The sequence below is a fragment of the Ovis aries genome, chromosome 6, assembly GCF_016772045.2.
Source record: "Ovis aries strain OAR_USU_Benz2616 breed Rambouillet chromosome 6, ARS-UI_Ramb_v3.0, whole genome shotgun sequence".
Classification (NCBI taxonomy): Eukaryota; Metazoa; Chordata; class Mammalia; order Artiodactyla; family Bovidae; genus Ovis; species Ovis aries.
In genome coordinates, this window is record NC_056059.1 from 12,807,365 (window position 1) to 12,833,221 (window position 25,857).

Below are 25,857 nucleotides of genomic sequence, written 5' to 3' on the forward strand. Positions count from 1 at the left end.
TTTAAGGAATCTCCACACTGTTCTCCATAGTGGCTGTACTAGTTTGCATTCCCACCGACAGTGTAGGAGGGTTCCCTTTCTCCACACCCTCTCCAGCATTTATTGCTTGCAGCTAATATAACTTTTAACAAGTTTTTACCTTACAGCATTTGATACCTGTCCGCTTATATGAAATTACTATGCTTAGTTGACCATTTTGAGGAAAGTAGGCAAATTCTTTTGATAGATATACAGTACCAACATATATGTAAACTCTCCATCAAAAGCAACCTCCTATGGGATAAGGAGGGTTTCTGTTTCCATGCTCTTTTTAAGGTCACAGACTACTGATTTATTATATGCAGTTGAATCTGTATTTAGACAATCTTACTGCAATATCCTTACACTCAGTTTTCTCTTACATTCTCTCCAAAGCAGAGGTTCTCAAAGTGTGGTCCCTAGATCAGCACATCAGCATTACCTGAGAATCTGTAAGAAATGAAAATTCTCAGGTCCCTCATCTGAACTGAATCAGAAGCTCTGAGGTGTAGCCCAGAAACAGGTGTTTTAACAAGTCATTCAGGTGATGCTGGCTAAAGTTTGTGAAACTCTGCTTTAAAGCCAAAAGATATTCTCTAGCTACGAAGAAAAGTTTGCTTGTTTTTTTTTTTAATTTTTTAACGTATTTATTTTTAAATGAAGAATAATTGCTTTACAGTACTGTGTTGGTTTCTACCAAACATCAACAGGAATGAAGAAAAGTTTTTATCCCTTACTTTGGAGCAGTCAATTTTGCAGTGTCCTATGTCTCTAAGCCCAAGATGCCATTATACTTTATAGAATATATTAGAGTTCTTTACAATGATACCGATTATTTTAAAGAATTTCATTTAACAAAGATTTTAGAATATGGCATATTCTCAATAAGTGTTAAAATGCTGATACACACTTAACTAAAAGCATGAATTATAAAGGGAAATGTGGTTATTCAAAACAGTATGGTATATAGATAAAAATTGATAATGTTTTATCTGTTGTAATTTCAAAAGATTCTTCCCTACAGTTAAGGTCAAAGAAAATAGGGCTGATTTTAAATTCCACCCACTAGTGTTTCTGGGTCCAGAAGTTGTGTCACTTATACAAGCAGAACCATGTCTGCGTGATGAATGAATGAACAGTACAGGTAGTATGTATTCCTGTACAAAGGTCTTCAAAGGCAAGCTGGAGAGATTAACCCAAGGAACGGACACACAGGAACTGGTTTATTTTGCCAGTAACACCTCTGGTGTGGTCTATGTTATTAGAAAGGCTAAAAACTTTAAAAACAGAACAAATGGATTTGAAAGATATGCACCTCAATTTCTGCATAAATATATAATAGAAACTAAGGATAAAGCTTTTGGCAAAGCAAGATTTTCTCGACCTTTCAACCAGAAAAAACAGGGATCAAGTTTGTAGTATGGTGCATTTTGATTATTATTTTAAAATTGTAATTAGTTTCATTTTAAGATTATCATTCTCTATACCATATAATTAGTATTACATGCACCATAAGGCTATGGGTCTTGAATTTTCCTATTTCCCTAAGGAGATCTGTAAAGCCCACATTTAACATGAAACTACCCAAAGGAGTATGATTCCCACTTTATAGCAGATTCTCCACTGGACTATTAATTTTTTGATAAGTTTTTTTAATTTAAGGAAGGAAAATACTTTATAGAGTGATATAACTTGCATGAATAATTCACCTTTCACAGATGTTACATTCAAGGAAAAACACTATATCATTTTTTAATGCACTTAAAGACAATGATAGACTGTGAACTTGTCAAATTTTCAAGTTATATTAACAGGAAGATGATGTACTAAGTGAAATAAGTCAGAGAGAGAAAGACAAATACCATATGATATCACTTATAAGTAGGATCTAAAATATGACACAAATGAACGTATTCTACAAAACAAAAAAGATACACAGACAGAGAACAGACTTGTGGTTGCTAAGGAGGAGGGGGAAGGATGGATTGGGAATCCAGAATTAGCAGATGCAAACTATTACATCTCTAGATGGATAAACAACGAGGTCCCATTAAACAGCATAGGGATCTATATTCATATACTATGATAAACCATGGAAAAGAATGTGAAAAAGAATGTATGCAAATATATGTAAAACTGAATCACTTTTCTGTATAGCAGAAATTAGCATAACAATGTCAACCAAAATAAAAAGAAAAGGAAAGAAGCTAGAAAAGAAGAGGAAGATGATGATACATAAGGAAAATCAGAAATGGTACGAGCTAGTAAAATAACTTGGCTGAAATAAATCACAGAGTGTTTCTAGGAAATTTATGTACCCAATAGCTGGCTAAACATATTACATCAATTTCACAAGGTTAATTTAAATTTCTTTACATTATAGAAAATCAGAATGTAATACCTGAGACTGTGCATTAATGTTGGCTCCTTCCTTGACAAGAACTTTGACAACTTCTGCTTGTCCAGCCAAAGATGCAATGTGAAGAGCAGTATTTCCTTTCTGTTTTGAAACAAAATAGAAAATGTTGGAGGCTTCTAAACCTTGTAGAAATCAAAAGGTACAGATATTTTCAATTTTGCTGATTATTTCAAGTGCTTAAAACTTGTTATTCTGTTAAGATAGCAGCCCAGCTCGAGAAAAAATAATTTTTACCATCAAAACATTGGCCATCCTATACAATGTTTTCCTTCTCTATTCTGTACAATCCTGGTTTAATGTTAAGAACATGGAAAGACTTGAGATCTTACTGAAGTAAATAATTTGGGACACGTGCATACACGTGTGTGAGTGACAATATTACCATTCATGTCATTTAATCAACAACAAAAAAAGTCCTACCCTAAAGATAAAGTTAACAACAACAACAAAAAAAAAGAGTTTATCTGAATTTATTTCATTATGTAGCGAAACCTAGGAATTTTAAGCGGTGAAGAAAATGACAAATTTACATTCTTTAAATGTTTAACTTTATTTGACGTTCTCAAGAGAAACGTTAAAAATGTTTACTCTCTCTTTAGACTTAAAAGTAAGCAATTTCTTGCATATGGTGAACTTATATTTTAACTTCTTTGGAATTGCCAAAGAGTTTTTCACTTGGTTTTGTTTTTATATTTCCACTGGAACTGCTGTATACTACACTGGGGGTAGTGTCAGTCCACATTTTGGCAATTATGTATGAGGTATTGGAAATTCGGGTTAAATGGTCATATTTCTAATTTACTCCAGCACTCTTTTTGTCTATTCCTGACTAGGCTAATGACCCAGCTGGGGGTTGGGGTGCCTGCAACCTCTCTCTGCGTCAAACACAATCAAATTGTCATACTTCAGCCCTAGTCAACAGGCTTGACTCTGATTGGCTATGGGTTTTTTTTTTTTTTTCCAAATTAAATTTTCACCTTCTAAAGATACAGATTTGTCACCACTGATGATATTTTTTAAAATACTTGTTTCTGAAATGATCCCCCAAAGTTCAAATATATTTCACCAAAAACAGCATCAACAAGTAACAGGTACTAGTGTACTGAGCATCTTATAAACGCCTTTAAAAATGAGCTCAATTTCTTTACAAATACACATTATAGTGACAAAAATCTAGTTTTGCCCTAATAATTCAACCTATGATCAAAAATCTCTTTTCCATTAGAGTATAAAGTATCTGTATATTCTCTATCAAGTTAAATGAATATATTAAAAGTTATAACAACTTACTGAAAGCATGAAAATCACTTGTTCATTTCCATCAAGTAGTTTACTATGTCAATTCATTTTTAAAAATGAATTAATCTTGGGAAAATAGGTGCTTTTGTCTATAGAGGATTATATTAATCTAGTCTCTATGTGAATCAAATGAGAAAATAAAAGATAAAATATTAAAAACTAAAGATACAGAATTCTTTAGTCTCTGTTAAGTCCCTAAAGGACACAATTCAAACTCTGCAAGATTTAATGAACAGGGGTTTCAATTTCAGTTCTGCATTGTGAAGAATCTTGGTATTCCTACAAACCTCTGAAATATACAGCCAGGGAAAAGAAGGTTGAAACTGTTTCTTCTTTACCATGAGATAAATATGACCAGCACAAACATTACCTTGGTGGCAGAGTCCACAGCAGACCCTCTTCCCAGCAGCTCCTGAACTAGCCCCACGTGGCCTTCCTTGGCAGCCAGGTGAAGCGCGTTGAGTCCATTCTGAAAGGAGAAAGCAACAAGGCTCAGAAGCGGAGTGATGATGAGGCACACCGTCGCTAATATTAAGCAAGTATAAAACCCAGAGGATAGACAGACTCTGATCCTAACATTTTCTCTCTTTCTGCATTAGCTTGAAGCTCTTAATTTCAGAGAATAATTTCCAATGGTTTTGATTCAGAGAGGCGAAGAAGTAAATATCACTGCCCCTTCCTTCTCTTTCAGGATTAATCCCAAACCAATGACCACCTCTTGAGGCGCTGCTGGCTCTTCTAAGAGAGGTCTCAGAGCAGACCAGAGAAGGGGCCCAGGGTTCCAAGCCATTGGAAGCAGTGTTAGAGGTAGACCAGGGATGGCCCAGGCAGAAAAGGAGGCCCACGCGGGCCTAGTGATGGAGCTGCAAGGCCATGGGGTGAGGACCGCCTGCTGCAGAGGAAAGAGTAGATGGTGCTCACTGTAGCATGCGGGGGATTAGGGCTGGATGCAGGACAGGAGCCCTCGGGCGAGGTGGCCACAGCTGCTGGTGGCAGAAACAGGGCGTCTCAAGCCACTGGACTGTCCAGGTGACTCCAATGACCATGGCTAAACATACCCAAGTCCACAAAAGGAGGGGCATCTGCCATGGGAGGAACCACTGCGGCTACAACAGCTGCCTGGAACTGGCGCAACCTGCCAGTAGGTGTGGGCCTGCCAGTAGGTATGGGCCTGCCAGTAGCTGTGGGCCTACCAGTAGGTGTGGGCCTGCCAGTAGGTGTGGGCCTGCCAGGAGGTGTGGGCCTGCCAGTAGGTGTGGGCCTGCCAGTAGGTGTGGGTTGCCATCACTGGGCAGGCCGCTGGAACTGCTGGGACCGCACTGCTTCTCCTGTGGGGACTGCGGGTGAAGCAGGTGTATATTCGGGATTCTGGCTGCCAGAGCCCCAGGGCTGCCTGCTGGAACAGGGCCATCTCTGCCTCCATCTCTTTCAAGCATTCCTGGCTGCCCTCGCTTGGGTGTTGGAACCAGGGCCCACGACCAGGGGTCCTTGTGGACCCAGGAATTGTGAGGCTGACCCGCCAGCTGATGTCTTTACTGTGGCGGCATCCTGAATACGGACCAACCAAAACAGGCTACTGTTGATAACTCTTTGATATTGGCTTTATGTAAGTTAATGTTGATAAAAGAATATGAACTTGAGAAAAAGGAATAAGCAAAAATATATGAACTTGAGTCTTTTGAAACAATGAAAAAATATCCATTGAGCTGGCTGACTGAGAGCACAGTACTGATTGGGCTTATACATCTGTGAATCCCAAGCAAGACATCACCTTGATCTACACAACTTTTGGATTAATGCTATTTCTATATAATATCATTAAAATGACTAAATATACCACATGGTTAAAAAATAAGATCTTACCACCACTTTGAAACAACCATATGTCCATTAATCGAAGGACAGAGTTAATTCTTTTGATTAGCACTTTTAAAGTAATATTGTACTATTTTATTTACAATTAAATTTTACAATAGCTCTATTCTCCATTTCTCTTTCTGATTTTATGAGATATTTTGCCCATTGACTGCTTTTCCATGATCATATAAAACTAGTGGATGAAAACCCAGGTGAAACAGTCAATAAAATTTTATAGAGCCACTGACAATTGTTTACATTTCTGACACACACAGAATATGCATAGATTAATCCATTTCTAAAAGCTGAGGAACAGATTCAAGAAGAACAGCTAAATATAACTGAATGGTAAAAGCATCGAAATCCATTAAACTGTTTAGCATCCTAGGACAAATCTGTAATTAATACAAACTTAGCAGTTAATCAACAAGCATTTGCTAAGTTCCAACCAAGTGATCAGCTCTAGGTGCTAGGTGCTAAGGGAGGACCCATGGCATAGTTTCCAGCCCCAAAGAGCCCTGAAATATTTATTATTAAACTACTGAAAATTGCTTCTGCACTAACATATACTTGTCCATGACTTTTCCAAATCTTTGTCTATTCTACTTTGGAAATCTTACATGTAGAGTTAAAGGTTCTTCAATTTGTTTGAAAAGTATAACTAACTTATATAACTTCCTTAATAACATTAATAGTTAAATATCTGAAAGGAGGCAATTGTAAATAAATATGAGTTCTTAAAAAATATTAAAGGAATATTAAAGGAAAAAGATGGATACATCAAAAGGCAAATAACAGGAGAAAGCAAAACTTGGTCCCTAACCTCCAACCCACCCCCACTCTTAATGGGATTCCTGTGTCAGAGACACTAAACCAGGAGCTCTTTTCAAAAGCAACTAAATGCCCACATATAGAGATGCAAATAATTGTGAAATGCTATTTACTGTTTCAAGCTTCCCAAGTGGCTCAGTGGTAAAGAATCCACCTGCCAAGCAGCAGATGCTTGGGTCAGGAAGATCCTCTTGAGAAGATAACAGCAACCCATTCCAGTATTCTCGCCTGGAAAATCCCATGGACAAAGGAATTTGGTGGGTTACAGTCCAAAGGGTCACAAAGAGTCAAACACAACTTAGTAAAAAAACACCACCATTTAGAGTTTTACTCTGCCATTAGCATAAATGACACTGATAAAAGGAATCACCTATAACAGGAAGAAAAAAAATCAAACTCAAAATGAAAAAGACTGTTTACATATTCCCAATCCACTTCCCACTCGGTAAACTCATCCAGAATCTATCTGCACCTTTCCCATCTCTTTCACGGTGGCTGCTCTAAACTAAGAGTACTCACTGTGTGACAGAATTAAGAATGTACTCAGTTTTCACGAAAACAAGGAAAAGTAAAGCATGTGTCATCTTTATCAGTTTAACTGGTTTTACTGTGTCGAAGAATTGATGCTTTTGAGCTGTGATGCTGGAGAAGACTCTTATACTGTAGTCAAGTCTTGTACTAAGTCCCTTGTACTGTAAGGAGATCAAACCAGTCAATCCTAGAGGAAATCAATCCTGAATATTCATCAGAAGGACTGATGCTCCAATATTTCGGCCATCTGATGTGAAGAGGTGACCATCTGAAAAGACTCTGATGCTGGGAAAGACTAATGGCAGGAGGAAAAGGGGATGACAGAGAGACAAGATGGCATCACTGACTCAATGGACATGAGTTTGAGCAAGCTCCAGGAGATGATGAAGGACAGGGAAGCCTGGCAGGCTGCAGTCCATGGGGTCGCAAAGAGTTGGACACAACTGAGCGATTGAGCAACACTGTGTCTTGATGTCCAAAGATTTCTGATTTAATAAGTAAATCAAGCTAGGGATAATCGAATAGGAATATTGTTTTGTTAGTGAGTTATTCTCAAATCCTGAAGACTTTCTTTTTAATTTGCAAATGATAAATATTTATGAGGATTTACTGAGTCTTTAAAAATATTTACAATGAGGCTTGAAATTTTGTGACTCATTGATAACTTTATAAAGAAAAGTAAGAATATAAGTGCTTTGAAGATACTACTTTATAAAGCCTGTTTCTGGATCTCCATTTCAACCATAGTAGAAGGCCTATCTAGCATCCCTAGCTGGTAGCTCCTTTTATGGCCGCTGGTCCTTCTCCCCTGTCCAGCCCTATCAAATGTTTCTATTGTAAAATTCCCAAAGATAGAGAAAGACACTAAATATGATGGTGAGTTACCTGAGAGAAGAAAGAGTTGCAGAAATCCTTCAAAATCTTACCAAGAAGAATGAAAATATTATCGGAGCTGAGATATAAATACTTAATGAATGAAAGATAAGCTTATGACATAAATATCATTATTATATTCTACACTGAACATATATTATATCACATTATAATATTTTACAGATGAAGATACTAAAACCCTAAGACGCCAAGGGACTTGCCTCAAAGATCCTTACCGTTAAGAAGAGGAAGACAAAAAACTCAAACTTAGATCTGATTTCCAAACTCATGCTTTACGTTGAAGGTCAGGAAGGGCAGTGGTGTGGAGATACCCCTCATTCAAGGTAAGGAGCAGCGGCTGCACTTTGCTGGAGCAGCCGTGAAGAGATACGCCACGCCCAAGGTAAGAGAAACCCAAGTAAGATGGTAGGTGTTGCAAGAGGGCATCAGAGGGAAGACACACTGAAACCATAATCACAGAAAACTAGTCAATCTAATCACACTAGGACCACAGCCTTGTCTAACTCAAAGAAACTAAGCCATGCCCACGGAGCAACCCAAGACGGGTGGGTGATGGTGGAGAGGTCTGACAGAATGTGGTCCACTGGAGAAGGGAATGGCAAACCACTTCAGTATTCTTGCCTTGAGAACCCCATGAACAGTATGAAAAGGCAAAATGATAGGATACTGAAAGAGGAACTCCACAGCTCAGTAGGTGCCCAATATGCTACTGGAGATCAGTGGAGAAATAACTGCAGAAAGAGTGAAGGGATGGAGCCAAAGCAAAAACAATACCCAGCTGTGGATGTGACTGGTGATAGAAGCAAGATCCGATGCTGTAAAGAGCAATATTGCATAGGAACCCGGAATGTCAGGTCCATGAATCAAGGCAAATTGGAAGTGGTCAAACAAGAGATGGCAAGAATGAACGTCAACATTCTAGGAATCAGCGAACTAAAATGGACTGGAATGGGTGAATTTAACTCAAATGACCATTATATCTACTACTGTGGGCAGGAATCCCTCAGAAGAAATGGAGTAGCCATCATGGTCAACAAAAGAGCCCGAAATGAAGTACTTGGATAAAACCTCAAAACGACAGAATGATCTCTGTTGTTTCCAAGGCAAACCATTCAATATCACAGTAAATCAAGTCTATGCCCCAACCAGTAACGCTGAAGAAGCTGAAGTTGAACGGTTCTATGAAGACCTACAAGATCTTTTAGAACTAACACCCAAAAAGATGTCCTTTTCATTATAGGGGACTGGAATGCAAAAGTAGGAAGTCAAGAAATACCTGGAGTAACAGGCAAATTTGGCCTTGGAATGTGGAATGAAGCAGGGCAAAGGCTAATAGAGTTTTGCCAAGAAGATGCACTGGTCATAGCAAACACCCTCTTCCAACAGCACAAGAGAAGACGCTACACATGGACATCACCAGATGGTCAACACCGAAATCACATTGATTATATTCTTTGCAGCCAAAGATGGAGAAGCTCTATACAGTCAACAAAAGCAAGACCAGGAGCTGACTGTGGCTCAGATCATGAACTCCTTATTACCAAATTCAAACTCAAATTGAAGAAAGTAGGGAAAACCGCTAGACCATTCAGGTATGACCTAAATCAAATCCCTTATGACTATACAGTGGAAGCGAGAAATAGATTTAAGGGCCTAGATCTGATAGAGAGAGTGCCTGATGAACTATGGACTGAGGTTCGTGACATTGTACAGGAGACAGGGATCAACACCATCCCATGGAAAAGAAATGCAAAAAAGCAAAATGGCTCTTTGGGGAAGCTTTACACATAGCTGTGAAAAGAAGAGAAGTGAAAAGCGAAGGAGAAAAGGAAAGATATAAGCATCTGAATGCAGAGTTCCAGAGAATAGCAAGAAGGGATAAGAAAGCCTTCTTCAGTGATCAGTGCAAAGAAATAGAGGAAAAGAACAGAATGGGAAAGACTAGAGATCTCTTCAAGAAAATTAGAGATACCAAGGGAACAGTTCATGCAAAGATGGGCTCGATAAAGGACAGAAATGGTCTGGACCTAACAGAAGCAGAAGATATTAAGAAGAGGTGGCAAGAATACACAGAAAAACTGTACAAAAAGGATCTTCATGACCCAGATAATCACGATGGTGTGATCACTCATCTAGAGCCAGACATCCTGGAATGTGAAGTCAAGTGGGCCTTAGAAAGCATCACTATGAACAAAGCTAGTGGAGGTGATGGCATTCCAGTTGAGCTATTTCAAATCCTGAAAGATGATGCTGTGAAAGTGCTGCACTCACTATGCCAGCAAATTTGGAAAACTCAGCAGTGGCCACAGGACTGGAAAAGGTCAGTTTTCATTCCAATCCCAAAGAAATGCAATGCCAAAGAATGTTCAAACCACCACACAATTGCACTCATCTCACATGCTAGTAAAGTAATGCTCAAAATTCTCCAAGCCAGGCTTCAGCAATAAGTGAACCGTGAACTTCCTGATATTCAAGCTGGTTTTAGAAAAGGCAGAGGAACCAGAAATCAAATTGCCAACATCTGCTGGATCATCAAAGAAGCAAGAGAGTTCCAGAAAAACATCTATTTCTGCTTTCTTGACTATGCCAAAGCCTTTGACTGTGTGAATCACAATAAACTGTGGAAAATTCTGAAAGAGATGGGAATACCAGACCACCTGACCTGCCTCTTGAGAAACCTGTATGCAGGTCAGGGAGCAACGGTTAGAACTGGACATGGAACAACAGACTGGTTCCAAATAGGAAAAGGAGTGCATCAAGGCTGTATATTGTCATCCTGCTTATTTAACTTCTATGCAGAGTATATCATGAGAAACGCTGGACTGGAAGAAACACAAGCTGGAATCAAGATTGCCGGGAGAAATATCAACAACCTCAGATATGCAGATGACACCACCCTTATGGCAGAAAGTGAAGAGGAACTAAAAAGCCTCTTGATGAAAGCAAAAGAGAAGAGTGAAAAAGTTGGCTTAAAGCTCAACATTCAGAAAACGAAGATCATGGTATCCGGTCCCATCACTTCATGGCAAATAGATGGGGAAACAGAGTCAGACTTTATTTTTCTGGGCTCCAAAATCACTGCAGATGGTGATTGCAGCCATGAAATTAAAAAACGCTTACTCCTTGGAAGAAAAGTTATGACCAACCTAAATAGCATATTCAAAAGCAGAGACATTACTTTGCCGACTAAGGTCCGTCTAGTCAAGGCTATGGTTTTTCCAGTAGTCATGTATGGATGTGAGAGTTGGACTGTGAAGAAGGCTGAGCGCCAAAGAATTGATGCATTTGAACTGTGGTGTTGGAGAAGACTCTTGAGAGTCCCTTGGACCCCAAGGAGATCCAACCAGTCCATTCTGAAGGAGATCAGCCCTGGGATTTCTTTGGAAGGAATGATGCTGAAGCTGAAACTCCAGTACTTTGGCCACCTCATGTGAAGAGATGACTCACTGGAAAAGACTGATGCTGGGAGGGATTGGGGGCAGGAGGAGAAAGGGACGACCGAGGATGAGATGGCTGGATGGCATCACTGACTCAATGGACGTGAGTCTGAGTGAACTCCGGGAGTTGCTGATGGACAGGGAGGCCTGGCGTGCTGCGATTCATGGGGTCGCAAAGAGTTGGACACGACTGAGCGACTGAACTGAACTGAAAACAATGTAGCTCTACACTAGTGTTTCAAATGGTAGGTTATCATGCACAAATACATCTAAAATCTATTTAATGGATTGCCAATCAACGTATTTCAAAACATGACGTAGAACAAAGAAAAACGGAGTATAGTGTGAATGGCAAGTGTTGATATTATCTCGTTTTTTTTTTTTTTTTTTGGTGAAACTGTACATACACATACACATGTACACATGTGGAAAATTCTTATCGAAATGAGAATATTAGACCACCTGACCTGCCTCCTGAGAAATCTGTATGCAGTTCAAGAAGCAACAGTGTAGAACTGGACATGAAACAACAGACTGGTTCCAAATAGGGAAAGGAGTATGTCAAGGCTGTATATAGTCACCCTGCTTATTTAATATATATGCAGATTACATCATGCGAAATGCTGGGCTGGAAGAAGCACAAGCTGGAAGGGAGACTGCTGGGAGAAATACCAATAACCTCAGATATGCAGATGACACCACCCTTATGGCAGAAAGTGAAGAAGTAAAGAACCTCTTGATGAAAGTAAAAGAGAAGAGTGAAAAAGTTGGCTTAAAGCTCAACATTCAGGACACTAAGATTATGGCATCTGGTCCCATCACTTTATGGGAAATAGATGGGAAACACTGGAAACAGTGCCAGACTTTATTTTGGGGGGCTCCAAAATCACTGCAGATGGTGATTGCAGCCATGAAATTAAAAGATGCTTACTCCTTGGAAGGAAAGTTATGACCAACCTAGACAGCATATTAAAAAGCAGAGACATTACTTTGTGCACAAAGGTTCATCTAGTCAAGGCTCTTGAGAGTGCCTTGGACTGCAAGGAGATCCAACCAGTCCAGCCTAAAGGAAATCAGTCCTGAATATTCACTGGAAGGACTGACGCTGAAGCTGAAGCTCCAATACTTTGGCCACCTGATGTGAAGAACTGACTCATTTGAAAAGACCCTGATGCCGGGAAAGATTGAAGGTGGGAGGAGAAGGGGACGACAGAGGATGAGATGGTTGGATGGCATCACCGACTCGATGGACATGAGTTTAAGCTCCAGGAGCTGGTGATGGACAGGGAAGCCTGCCGTGCTACAGTCCATGGGGTTGCAAAAAGTCAGACATGACTGAGCAACTGAACTGAACACATGTGCACACATCTGCACTGGGTGTGCATGCAGTGTGCACCTGTGTTTGTGTGTGTATGTGTACACGCACACTGCTCTACATTACAAGAAAAGCTTGAAGACCCAAAACATGAGAGCATCTTGGGGAAACAAGATGTTGTTTCAGACCAATAAGTAAGTTAAAAAGCTGATAAAATGATCATTCTAAAAGAAAAATGGTTTTTATGATATGTCTATTTGAATTTTATGAAATAAAATTTCAGAAATTTCATGAAATTTCAAAAGTAATTTTCATTTTAGATGAGTGTTGTGATGTAAATAAAATAAATGACATTGGCATAAACAAGATTTCTTTATTTTGAAAATACTGGCAGAATCACAGTTAAATGACATCCACATTTTGAGTTCTAAGAAGGGTTGTGGTATAGTAGAGAAGACACATGTTAGGGACCCAATCCTGTCTCTCTATTACTGACAATATAATTTAGTTTCTTCACTAGTATAAAATGGGACATTTCCATTCTGCTCACTTCAGATAGCTACTTATAAGAGAATATAAAATAATGTATGTTTCTGTTGTCTGGAATCTATCAAGTAACATGCAAGAGTAGGTTAGATGCAAATAGTAATAAATTCACACATATTCCTAAGTCTTTCCTTCTGTTTTCTATCACAGACATTTGGCTGACGGATGATGAGCTGAACTGAGTATTTTTTCATGAAATGGACCACAAGCAAATGGCATTCTAGAAGTCAGATGTTGAAATCGAATTTCACTGGGCTAAAATCATGGTGTCAGCAGCACTGGTTTCCTTCCAGAGGTTCTAGGGTAGAATGGTTTCTTTGCCTTTTCTAGCTTCTAGAGGCCACCTGCATTCCTTGGCTGGTGGCCCCTTTCTCCATCTTTAAAGCCCACAGCACAGCATGTGCAAACCAGTCTTGAGTGTTTGGGGTCTAACCCATAATGTTTACCTGGGCTGGGAAAATTATTAATTTAAACAGAAATGATTACTTTAAAAAGTATTTTGAATTCTGTGTGCTTAGACACACACACACACGTGTTTAACGCACTGCTGTCTATGTGTGTGCAAGTGTGTGTGTGCTCAGTCACTCACTCAGACGTGTTTAACTCTTTGCAGCCCGATGGACTGCACCCCACCAGGCTTCTCTGTCCATGGGATTTCCCAGACAAGAATACTGGAGTGGGTTGCCATTTTCTGCTTCAGTAGTTCTTCCCAACCCAGGAATTGAACCCCTGTCTACAGCACTGGCAGGTGGATTCTTTACCACTTAGCCACCTGGGAAGCCTCATTTTAATTTTTTTAGAATTCTAATGAACCCAAAAAAAGCAGATGGGAACCTGGTCCTTTAGTAGCCATCCTGTCAATAATTCAAAGAACTGCTATTTTACTTCTGAGTTTCAACTCTCTTAACGTAAATATCATTTTCACACGATCTTTGGTTAATTTAATTTTGTAAGAAATGATAAATTATTTTAGTATCTGACTTGTGCTGAAGCAAGACAGCTGACTTACCGTGACACTCACAGACAGAAAATTACTTGAGCTACTTATTCTAATATCATGGTTTAACGCAATTTAAAGATTACAAGTCAGCAGCAAATCATTTAAATAATAACTCAAACTTATTCAAATTTATACCCTTGTGTAAGGCTTGACTCTAACCTTTTAATTGCATTAACTCATTTAACCCTGAATGGAACATTATGAGTTATGAACTACCTGGTGATTCTAGCTCAGAAACAATACTCCACTCCTACAATCAAGACAAAGGGAAACTATACGGGCCCTTTATTATAATTTTATTTCACTTCCTTTAGACCTCAGTTTCTCATCAACGGTTATTTGGTATTTTTTAGAATAAAAATATCTCAGCCTTTGATAATAAGTCAGCAGTTAAGGAGAAAAATGATTTCCTCGAGGCCTCTACACTTACAATGTCTAAATGTGTCAAAATTAGAAATGAATGCTATAGAGAGTTCTAACTGTTGCGTCACGTACATGCCAAGCTTAGTTGGTTAAGCAGGTTCAGTGTCGTTGATCTTTTAAGCTGTATACAGTAATAAAATTCTTTGGTTCTTGAATAACAAGTAAGGAGAGTGTAATTTCCAGATGATTTAAGGAAAGTATCCTTGAGATGAATAAATATACAAGTCTTCTCCTTGTATATTTATCACGCGTTTAACTTTTCAATCAACTCACCTTGACAGAAAACTTTAAAAACAAGGCTCTTCTCCTTCTGACATTGAATTTATCAAGATTAGAAGCAGGGGAAGGAGGCTACATCAGAATTAACCAGCAATCTCTTTTTTAAAAAATGAAATGAAAACACTCCCCTAGTAGGACAGCCTGAATTGGATGTGCATTCAGGGGTAAAGGGGAAAATTGAAGTGAGAGAGGGAAGAGTGGCAGGGTCTCCAAGGGAAGGAAGTAACACAGAACAGACCCTTAAAAGGTCCCACACAGTTCATTCCAGTTGCGCCACGTCCTGCTACTGTTAAGCCTGGCACAGAGTTTTATATTAATATAGACTAGAGAAAGCTTAAATTCAATAATTAATAATAACTGAATATCAATTATTCAACTATTTAAACAGTTTTGTACATGCATTAAATGCCAAGCATCATTCTAGGTACCAAGTCTACATTTCAAGGTACCCATAAAAAAATCTAGTAATGTTATTAGGGAATTAATAATTAATCATCTCTCCCCCCATTTTACAATTTTAATTAAAAATAAGCCAAATTTGGCTTTCTGGGCTCTACAAGACTACGGCAAGAGAGAGGAGGGAACCCTCAAACAACAAAAGTTAGCTTACAGCAGTCTTCTAAGCAGCTCATCATCACTCTGTTTTACATCATAATAAAATGATTCCTGCAATTTGCACTTGGTATCAGTTCCAGATTTGTCTCAGATACACTCACTGGCTTAGTCGCTTTATCCTTTGCCCAATCACAAAATTTGTTTCTTTTCACAATTGATTGTATTGTGTGTTTCCTGTTTATCTTCTCTGAGAAATAAGGTTTCTCATGAACAACAGTCAAATCTATTCAACCTTGTAAACTCTACACCTAACATAGTACCTGGAACAAGAGGAAGGACACCAGTAATGTTCTTACAATGAATGAGCTAATAAATAGTAAGTGCCATGCAGAGGTAAACAAGAGTTAGCTTAATTCACCCAATAACTGTGCATTTTGTCAGTAAATGCGACGGGTGCACAGACAAGTCAGGGACAATTACATCCACCTTTAGCCTTTGGAAATACAATCAAGAACAGTGCACTCTCTGAGGCTGAAGTTGGTTAACATTAACATATATACCAGCAAATTAGACTCTGAGATAAATACTTAAAGTGGTTTCTCTCAGCCTGAAATCCTTGGATGTGCTCTTAAGGATCTCTGAATTCTCTGAGAATTTTTTTAATTTGGCATTTTCATGCAAGTGCCAATCTCAAAGTTAATACACATGTATGCTGGATCATCTGAATAATCACATTTAATTAAATACCATCTAGCAATTTCTTGTTCTCATATTCTTGATTGATTCCCAAGGGTCATTTAAAGGAACATGAATTTTTAATGCAGTATTTCTGAACCTGAAGCATACAGATATATTCTCACGGTTCTCAAAATAGTCTCCTTCTCCAAGTAGAGGAAATATGGCCTCGAGAGATGGTTCGTAAACATAACCTAATGAAATTTGGGTTGCTCCAATTAGAAAGTAGCACAGATGCTTGAGGAGGCAAGATAAGAACTACTCAGCCATAAAAAGAAACAAATTGGAGTCAGTTGTGAGGTGAATGAACCTAGAGCCTGTTATAGAAGTCAGAGAAAAACAAATATAATAATGCATATATATATATATGGAATCTAGAAAAAGAGTACAGATGAACCTGTTTACAGGGAAGGAATGGAGATGCAGACATAGGGAACAGACCTGTGGACACAGCAGGGGAAGGAGAGAGGCGGGACTGATTGAGAAAGTATCACAGACATCATACACTATCATGTGTAAAAGGAAGCATGTGGTAGGAAGCTGCTACGTAACACAAGGAGCCCAGCCTGATGCTCTGTGATGACCGAGAGGTGTGGGATGGGAGAGGGGAACGAAGCTCAAGAGGGAGGCCCCTGCATATATGACTGATGGGGGCTGTTGTTCAGCAGGAGCCAACACAAGGTTGTAAAGCAATTATCCTCCAATTAAAGTAAAAGAACCTTCCTAAGCATTAGAAGCTTTACTATGTCCCAGAGAATTATAAATTACCGGAAATGAATACTGACAATATTGATCATATTGGAAGGAATACACTTGTTAGAATTTATCCAGAATTTGTCCATCCAGCTACTCTGCTGCTGCTGCTGCTGCTGCTGCTGCGTCGCTTCAGTCGTGTCCGACTCTGTGCGACCCCAGAGACGACAGCCCACCAGGCTCCCCTATGCCTGGGATTCTCCAGGCAAGAACACTGGAGTGGGTTGCCATTTCCTTCTCCAATGCAGGAAAGTGAAAAGTCGAGTCACTCAGTCGTGTCTGACTCTTCGCAACCGCATGGACTGCAGCCCATCAGGCTTCTCCGTCCATGGGATTTTCCAGGCAAGAGTACTGGAGTGGGTTGCCATTGCCTTCTCCGTCCAGCTACTCTAGCTTGAGTGAAATCAGTAACTGTGCCCAGCCCAACATTTTTGTTAACCTCTATCCAACTGCAACTAACACAGCCATAATTTGTCCCCTGAATAAGTGTGTGCAACACAGTGGGTTTTCTCTGATATCATCTGAGCCTAAAGTAGTCTTGCTTTGAGGAAGAGAACTACACTGTGAAGGTTATTACATATATAAAGTACATAGACAGTGACGAGCATGTACCCGGCATGCAATAAAGTATTATTTAATACCACAGGTATTATTTCCCATTTCATGACTGGGTAATATGAGATTCAGAATGATTTAGGAGAATGGCTCAATATCCATATTTATCCAATTATTCTTTAGTGAATATTAACTGGAAACCTATCGTGTGCCAGTCCTTCCAGCAAAGTGCCCTTTTCACTAAACAACACTGAAGCTTAAATTTTAGCTTATAAATCATTCTTCGTGAGCTGGTTCATATAAGTCAGTAACCATATTTCGATTGCTATACTTCAGGGACTTCTCTTTTTTAAACCCCTTAATCTTTCTATGCTGTTAATGTTCCAAGTTTTCCATTTGTGGGTTGTGCATTCATTTTGTTCTGCGTTTTGCTAAATTGTGAGCTCTGGATACAAATGGTTAATAAAAATAGAGTGCCTTCTTTAGAGACATAAAAATCCCACTAAAAGGAGTCATTAAAAAAGGCTATAGAGATCATAGATAGTTTGTTTTTCAAATTAATAATTTCAACAGAATTTGAACAGCAAATCTCTTAAGCAACTCCTCTTTGGTCGCTTTGGATGAGAAAATATATTCTCATCTCCCTGATAAATTGCTTCCTTCCATCCCTACTTCTCTCCCCTGCCTTCCATGGGCACTTTGCTATCTTCCTTCATTCCTTAAGGGAAATATCACATCACAGGTTCTCCAATAAACCTCTTTCCCAAGAGCAGGAGCATCCTTCTCTCACCCCAGCAATGGGTTTGTGTACATGATCAGGTGCAGGGTTTGATATCAGATTGTCCGCACCGTACCCTCTACCCTGCACAAAGAACTTATCTTCTTTGTATTGTTGGTAACTTTTTTTGGTGGTGGTGGTGGTAGTGAAGGGAGTCAGAGGAAGGGAAGAGCCAGGCATTACCTTTTCCAAGGTGTGCCCTTATGAGCCCTTGTCCATCTGCATTTTAGACTCTTTTATCCTACCCTGAAGACCTTTAATTTCTGAGGGAAGAGACCGAAGAAAAAACAGTATGGTACTAAAATCAATCACTTACATCAAGTTATACACCTGTACATACACAGGCTCATCAACAGACAGGTAGCTCCCGATCATGTCCATTTCAATGGACAACCACATGGAGCTGCTGAATTCTCGTCTACATGTCTGTTTTCCTCATTTCTAAGAATCTGAAGAAGCTGCCATCTGAAAACAGGGTTTCCTTTTCTTTCCTACTCCTTATCCATAAGAGAAGAATTTGAAGACTAGAGATCCTAGGATTGCGGGTTGCTCCTTTACAATCATCAAAACACACTCACACACAGGAGAAAGAGAAAATTACGAGGGTAGACAGGCATGGTAAAGGCCTGGGAAACATCTATAGACGAGTGGGAAAAGACTGGAATTAGTGATTAGCCAAGAAAGAGCCTGTTAGACCAGGAGTGGGCAAAACCTCAGCTACTGCAGAAGAGCTGGCTGATTTTTAATGGCACAAGGAAAGAAACCAAGCAGAAAAATGACTAAGCAAGAATGGCATCTAAATACACCTCACTTCACACACCACCTGCGTTTGGCGTCTGTGAGTATCTGAAGAGCTCTACTGAATACATGTTTGGATAAACATCTTCCCTCTCTTGACCCTCCACAGCCGAAATCAAGGCGGGACTCCAGAGCTCTGTGGGCTCCTGGTTAGACTCCCCACTGCCTCATATCTTTTTCCAGGCAACTTTCACAGTCTCACCATCACTATCTGGCTGGGACTATATAAACTAAATTTAACAGAACTTAGCATACCCTGTATCTTTGTGTATGCCAGTCACCAGGTCAATCCTCATCCCTCCAAATGCAACCCCCATACGCGTCCCTTTTTCTGATCATCTCTGATCACCTCCCATATTCTGAAACTCTTACAGAAGGTCTTCTAGAACACATGCATGTGGTTATTAGCAGTGTCTCTGTGCCTTAAATCTCTTTTCTTAACATTCCTTTTAACCCTTCTGTTCTAACTGAAACTCAAAACCACTTCTTCCCTGAAGTCCACTCAAGTGATAATATTATATTTATCCCCCATGCCCCAGTTAACCACTGGACTTGGTGGAGCTGTGCTGATGCTTCTTGCTCCTCACTGCTCTTCAAAACTATTTTTCCTTCTCCTTTTACATAAATCTCCAGATGCCATCAGCCTGTATCTTTCAGACTCCATCCTCATCTCTTGAAGATTTTGCTTCTAGTTTGTTGCCACTTTTTCCAACAAATACGAAGGTGGTTTTTCCAAAACCACTGTCAGGATCCTGACTTCTCTATCAATAATGTTTCCTTCTCTCTATGTCATCTACTCTCTCCACAGTCATATCCAGTAACAGAATCTTCCTCCAGGATTTCAACTTCAAGCATCGAATCTGTTCACTACCATTTACTCTCCTGCCAATCTCCTGACCCAAATCCAACAATCGTCCAGTCCCTGACACCTAGAGTCTGCTCACCTCCTTACTGGGTCCATTTCTTTCCTCACTCAGCCTAAATTCCATGCATAGTCTTTAAAATAATTTTATTCATTCCATTGCAGGCATCCTCAGTTGGCTTGACCTTCTCTAGCTATACCATACATGCTTAGCTGAACCACATTCCTGGTGACAGACCTCTCCGTGTGACACCATGTCTGAATGCGGCTGCAGAAGAACCCACGCATACATGCTCGCTCATCATGCTGCCTGGCAATCACACTGTGTTACTGTTTCTCCCATTCCCCTAGGTGATCATATCACATCTTCTCTCTCCTCAATCTCCAATACCACCTCTCTCCCATCTCTCCTCTCTGCTGATGACCTTCATTCAGATTTCACTAAAAAAAATAGAAGCAATGAAAAGAACTTCCATTCCACATCCAGCTCCCAGCACCTCCTCTGAAGTGCTTCTTGCTCTTTTATCTGTAAACCCTTCCCTTTTCCTGAACTAGCCCTGTTCTTAGCAAAGGCCAACTCCCCTTGTGTATACCAGGCCCCGTCCCCTTTCACCCACCTCAGGGCAGCATCCAGCATTTCTCCCTTCTCTCTCATGCCTCATTGACTTTTCACCCCCCTGCTTATTTTTTCCATTAATGAGACAAAAATGCTAGACTTTATCTCATATTTTTTTTAAAAGCCTCTCTCAATTCTACCTCCTCTTCCAGCTCCCTCCTCTGTTTTCTCCTTCCCTTTATAGAGTCCCTGCAGTAGTATCTGGTCTTCCCATTTCGACTGAATCAATTCCAGTCAGGCTTTCACCCTACCAGGCAACCAAGGAAGCTTTAATCAAGTCATTAGCTATCACCACTTTACTAAGGCTCTTGTTCCCTCCTTCAGCTTATCTGAACAGTGTTTTACAGAGCATTTTTCTCCACCTGAAAATAAACCTTTCCCTCGGTTTCCTGGACACCACACTCCAGGTTTTCCCCCACTTTTCGGGGCACTTTTCTCCATTCTCCTTCCCAGCTCCACCTCATCTTCCTGACCTCTAAGAGTTGGAGTGTCCCAAGGCTCAGTCCTTGGACCTCTTCAGTTCTCTCACATCATTTTCATATATTGTTTTGGGGACATGCTCCACCTTCATGGCTTTACATAACATCTATAACACTGAATGCTCCAAAATATGTATCTCTGGTAAAAAGCTCTCCTCTGAACCCAAGACTCATATGCCCAACCACATGCTCAACTTTTGGATATCAAACAGATGAATTGAACTTATATTCACAGCTGAACTTACGATTATTTCCTTAAACCTACTCAAATCACAGTCTTTCCCATCTCAGTTAATGAAACTTTTAACCCTCACTATTCTTGTGACCCCAACCTCCATCCCCGACTCCTGTTGTTTCCACTCATTCTACTTCGCTGCTTGGCAACCGTTCACTTCACGGGCGGTGCAGTGGTAAAGAATCCACCTGCCAGTGCAGGAGACGCGGGAGAGTCTCGGGTTTAATCCCTGGGTTGGGAAGATCCCCTGGAGAAGGAAATGAAAACCCCTCCAGTATTCTTGAGTGGAAAATTCCATGGACAGAGGAACCTGGCAGGCTACAGTCCGTGGGGTCACAAAGAGTCACACACAACTTAGCAACTGAGCACAGACACACACAACCATTCGGTTACCCTTCATCACTCTCTTCCACTCTCCTAGATGATCATTTTACAACTTCTCTCTCCTCTCCAGTAACAAATCTTCAACCCTCATGAGTCTCCTTGTAGCCCAGTATCATCCCCAATATCTCTCTCTGGCTCTCAGACTACATTAAATCCATCAACAACATTTATCAGCTCTATCTTAAAAATATATCCAGACTCCAACCACTTCTCATATCTCTCCAATCTGATGCCTTAGAACAGAACACCTCATCTCTCACCTAAGGTATTACAGAAGTGTAACTAAGATCATGGCATCTGGTCCCATCACTTCATGGGAAATAGATGGGGAAACAGTGGAAACAGTGTCAGACTTTATTTTGGGGGGCTCCAAAATCACTGCAGATGGTGACTGCAGCCATGAAATTAAAAAGGTACTTGGGAGGAAAGTTATGACCAACCCAGAGAGCATATTCAAAAGCAGAGTCATTACTTTGCCAACAAAGGTGCATCTAGTCAAGGCTATGGTTTTTCCAGTGGTCATGTATGGATGGAAGAGATGGACTGTGAAGAAAACTGAGCACCGAAGAATTGATGCTTTTGAACTGTGGTGTTGGAGAAGACTCTTGAGAGTCCCTTGGACTGCAAGGAGATCCAACCAGTCCATCCTAAAGGAGATCAGTCCTGAGTGTTCATTGGAAAGACTGATGCTAAAGCTGAAACTCCAATACTTTGGCCACCTCCTGCAAAGAGTTGATTCATTGGAAAAGACCCTGATTCTGGGAGGGATTGGGGGCAGGAGGAGAAGGGGACGACCGAGGATGAGATGGCTGGATGGCATCATGGACTCGATGGACGTGAGTCTGAGTGAACTCCAGGAGTTGGTGATGGACAGGGAGGCCTGGTGTGCTGCGATTCATGGGGTCCCAAAGAGTCGGACGCGACTGAGTGACTGAACTGAACTGAACTGAATGCATGCTTCTGTGTAAAGAGTAACATTCCCTCTTCATAAAGTATTCCAAAGCATTTCCTCCTTCTGCCCTTGCTCCCTTTCAATTTAAGGGCTACTTTTCAACATAAAGTCAGTTTATGCCCCGTCTTTGCTATTACTCCTAATCAATCCTCTTCCCTCAAATTAAAGCCAAAGTTCCTGAAATAGCCTATATGCTCTTTGGTGCTGCCTTGGGCTCTCCCCTGACCTTCTCTTCCCCTCCCTCATGCTACCCAGCTACACTGGCCTCAAACACGCCAGGCACACTCCTCACTTGGGGCTTTCTCTCTGCTAAGGCTTCTATTAAAAAGTACTCCCTGGGATTGACATATATGCACTACTGATACTATGGATAAAGGAGATAACTAACGAGAAGCTACTGTAGAGCTCGGGGAACTCTACTCTGGGCTCTGTGGTGACCTAAACGGGAAGCAAACCCCCAAAAAAGGGGATATATGTATTTATAGCTGGTTCACTTTTCTGTACAGCAGAAGCTAACCCAACATTGTAGAGCAACCACACTCCAAGAAAAAGTAAAAAATAAAATAAAATGTACTCCCTCCAAACAAGCCGAGTTTCCTTGTTCAACTCTTCCAGGTCTTCTAACCATCCCGCCTTCAATAACATGCTGCTCCCCATCCCCCTCCCTTTCTTCGTCCTGGCTGTATTTTTCTCCTTGTCATCTATTGCCATCTCTCTTCCCACATACTTTACTTTTTCCCTTGGTGACCATCTCTCTCCTCTCAGGCAGACTGTAAGCTACATGAGGGCAGGGTTCTGCTTCTCCCTTCATGGCACCTAGAATTCCGCCTGCCACATAGTAAACATATAATATGTGCTTAAATAAACAGATCCACAGATGGTAAGCTTGCATTCAGACTGGCAGAAAGGCTGCTATGAGGGTAAAATCTGAGATGACCTAGGGAGGAATGAGCAACTGCCTGGGTGTTATGTTTAAAAATCAACATCTTTTAAGTTATAGAAAGCAAGCACTGAAGAATATTCTTAGAATATAAAGTGTTCTGTTCAGTCTAAATCACTTAGCAAAGTACTTAAGAAGACAGTGACAGGAATAATCTGCAGGAAGCTACCCTTGGGAGTTTTTAAATGAAAAGTGTGAAAGTGTTAGCTGCTCAGTCTTCTCTGATGCTATGCTACTCCATGGACTGTAGCCCACCAGCCTCCTTTGTCCATGGGATTCTCCAGGCAGGAATACTGGAGCTCCCCTTCTCCTGGGGATCTTCCTGACCCAGAGATCGAACTCGGGCCTCCTGCATTGCAGGCTCGGGCCTCCTGCATTGCAGGCAGACGCTTTGTCATCTGAACCACCAGGGAAAGCTGTTTTAAAGTGAAAGAAGAGTTACATTTCAAACATTTCATAAATCTGGGTGGTTACACATGGAAATAAAGCTTTTAAGGGCTATGGAGAATTAGCTGAGGAAAAGTCTCTATTGGAATTTCTTTACATTGAATGACTTATCTCTGAAACTGAAAATTCTAAGTGCTCCAATTATTTGGCAGACATCATTCAAATCCAATTTGAGTCAATACTACTCAGTATAAAGCAAGAATTAGTGTTAATGTATTGAAGAAAATCAGAGAATGATGCAGAATCCAATAACAAAAGAGTGTACCTAACCTGAATCAGAAAAATGCACTACCTTTTGCTTCCTCTAAAAGAGGTGTCACAATGAACTCATAGATAAACACCTAGATTATTTGTACAAATATTTGTACTTCATTTCACTTGTTAGAAAATTGTGTGTAGTTCATTTCATATTCCATTAATTTTATGAATTCAGTTCTCAGCTATTCATTTTTCTTTTTATCTTTATAAAGTCCCAGGCTAACAATTGTTTTTGGCATTTTTAAAAAGAAGTTCTGACCAGATGGAGCCAAATGACATTCATAAAAAAGATTTTTGTTCCAAAAAATTTTTTAGTTTAAAATAATCCATATAAACAGTAACTGTTACTAAATTGCTACTAAATGGGATCTTTCCTATTTGATGACACAGGCTATGATAATACCTTTTATGTTCTGCCTATGAGAACTAGCACTACTTTTACTAAAGCTCAGGTTGAGAATCAATATAAAAATATTACACTGGTACAAGGATTATAATTTGCTAATAATTTTAGAATGCTTGCTCTGTTAAGCATTTTGCAAACATCATATTTAATTATCATAAAAGCCCTATGACTTCAGTGTTGTTATGATCACTATTTTGAGAAAACAGGTCGTGGAGAAGTTGACTGCCCAGGGTCAGGTAGCTGAGAGGTGGCTGAAATGAGAATTTGGATTTCAGCACCCACATTTTTAATGTGGCTTCCAAAAAGGCTGTGTGGTCTGAGTCATAACTATGTGAGCTTATGATAAAGTCATTGGTGGGTGCACTGACATTGCCTTCTGCTTTTGAGAAATGAAACATAGGCTGTAACTGATATTTTGCACTTTATCACTTCAGTGGTAAAAATGTCAAGACCAAAAATCAGAACACTTTAAGAACTGTTAACCTTTAAGGTAATAATTAGAATTATGTCCAATAAATGAATGTGATATCCTTCATTCTGAAGTCACTGCAGTGGAACCAATAAGTTTTGTACATGGTGAAAGTATCTGAACCTTCAGAGGCTTTTATTGATGTATATGCTGTGCTTAGTTGCTCAGTCGGGTCTGACTCTTTGTGACCCCACAGACTGGGAGCCTGCCAGACACCTCTGTCCATGGGGATTCTCCAGGTAAGAATATTGGACTGGATTGCCATGTGCTCCTCCAGGGGATCTTCCCAACCCAGGGATCAAACACAGGTCTCTTGCATTACAGGTGGATTCTTAACCGTCTGAGCCACAGACTGGCTATAAAATCTTATGAAAAGATCATAGAGGCTATTTTTAATATCTAGATGTTAACTTTGTTTATAATATTATCTTATGAATAATTACTAAGTAAATATAAGTACACATGAGTTTTAAAAATAGGGAGCAAAAGCTGAGATTTATTCTCTTTTTCTGAAAGTACAAGAGATAGAAAATACATTAACAGCTTAATCTTTTAACAAAAATGAAAGTTAAAAAAATTGTGATTGCTATGAAAAGAGAAAAATGAAAATTCAGTTCTTTTTTTTAAAGAAATCTATCTTATGCCAAATTTTGAATTTTCGTCATATCCTTCAAATGAAAGTAGAAGCCAAATGGCATTTTTCAATTAAATTGGAAAATTTTCATGGTAGTTATGAGACCAATTTTATACAGAAAAGGACTTTCATCCATATTTTAGTTTAAGGAA

The 25,857-nt window shown here is 39.9% G+C and overlaps 1 protein-coding gene across 50 annotated transcripts in view; it reads right to left on the reverse strand.

The window, feature by feature from the left end:
* ANK2 (ankyrin 2) overlaps positions 1-25,857 on the reverse strand; it is a 699,107-nt gene that overhangs the window by 184,922 nt on the left and 488,328 nt on the right. For all 50 annotated transcript variants that reach the window (XM_060416741.1, XM_060416751.1, XM_060416762.1 and 47 more), the window contains 2 exons: positions 4,107-4,205; positions 2,420-2,518 (listed from right to left, as the gene is read on the reverse strand). In XM_060416741.1, coding sequence (XP_060272724.1) covers positions 2,420-2,518; positions 4,107-4,205 — 198 coding nt within the window. The remainder of the gene's footprint in view (positions 1-2,419; positions 2,519-4,106; positions 4,206-25,857) is intronic.